Source organism: Aptenodytes forsteri, unplaced genomic scaffold (genome assembly GCF_000699145.1).
Source record: "Aptenodytes forsteri isolate BGI_AS27 unplaced genomic scaffold, ASM69914v1 Scaffold271, whole genome shotgun sequence".
NCBI classification, from domain to species: domain Eukaryota; kingdom Metazoa; phylum Chordata; class Aves; order Sphenisciformes; family Spheniscidae; genus Aptenodytes; species Aptenodytes forsteri.
The window spans coordinates 26415-27058 of record NW_008794602.1 but is presented as its reverse complement, the minus strand read 5'-3'; the positions used below and the strand labels follow the sequence as shown (position 1 = coordinate 27058).

At 68.0% G+C, this 644-nt stretch overlaps 1 protein-coding gene across 1 annotated transcript in view; it reads left to right on the top strand.

Moving 5' to 3' along the window:
* Positions 1 to 644, top strand: part of PIEZO1 (piezo type mechanosensitive ion channel component 1) — a 20007-nt gene that overhangs the window by 14041 nt on the left and 5322 nt on the right. Inside the window, 2 exon segments of the mRNA XM_019470402.1 lie at positions 43 to 148; positions 482 to 572. Of these exon segments, the coding sequence (XP_019325947.1) occupies positions 43 to 148; positions 482 to 572 (197 nt within the window).

Genomic DNA, 644 nt, shown 5'->3' with positions numbered 1-644 from the left:
GCGGTGCCCGCGGGGTGCTGACGGCCCCTCTCCCCCTGCCAGCTCGCCTACCAGGCCTGGGTGACCAACACCAGGACAGCGCTGCGGCAGCAGCAGCAGGAGCAGGAGCAGGAGCAGGAGGAGCCACCCGCTGCCGAAGTCGCTGCAGGTGGGTCTGGCTTACCCCAACATGGGGCTGAGGGCGCCGGGAGGGGACGCAGCCCTGCCCCGTGCCTGCTGTTTGCCCTGGCAGCGGTCAGCATCCCGTAAAGGGGCATTGCCTCTGTGGGGTTCCCGGGGTGTGTGTGGACTCTCTGATGGCTACGATGGGGTTGGGCACAAGCCGTGCAGCTCTCCTTTGGCGCCTGCGCTGGTTTTTAAGCAGGACGGGGGGAACGGGGGATGGGGCAATGAGCGGGAGAGCCCCAACGGGGGCCAGAAACGATGTCCATCCCCCTCTGAGCCGGTGCTACCCTTTCCTGCGGGGGTCTGACCCTTGCAGGGGACAGCGGAAGGAGGGAGGAGGAATTGGAGGCGCCCGAAGAGGCCGAAGGCCAGGAGGAAGAGGAAGAGGAGGAGGAAGGCTCCGGTAGGTGGGCGGCAGGACCGCAGCACAAGGGGGTGCTGGGGGGGGGTTCTGAGCGGGCATGAAGTGACGCCCCCGC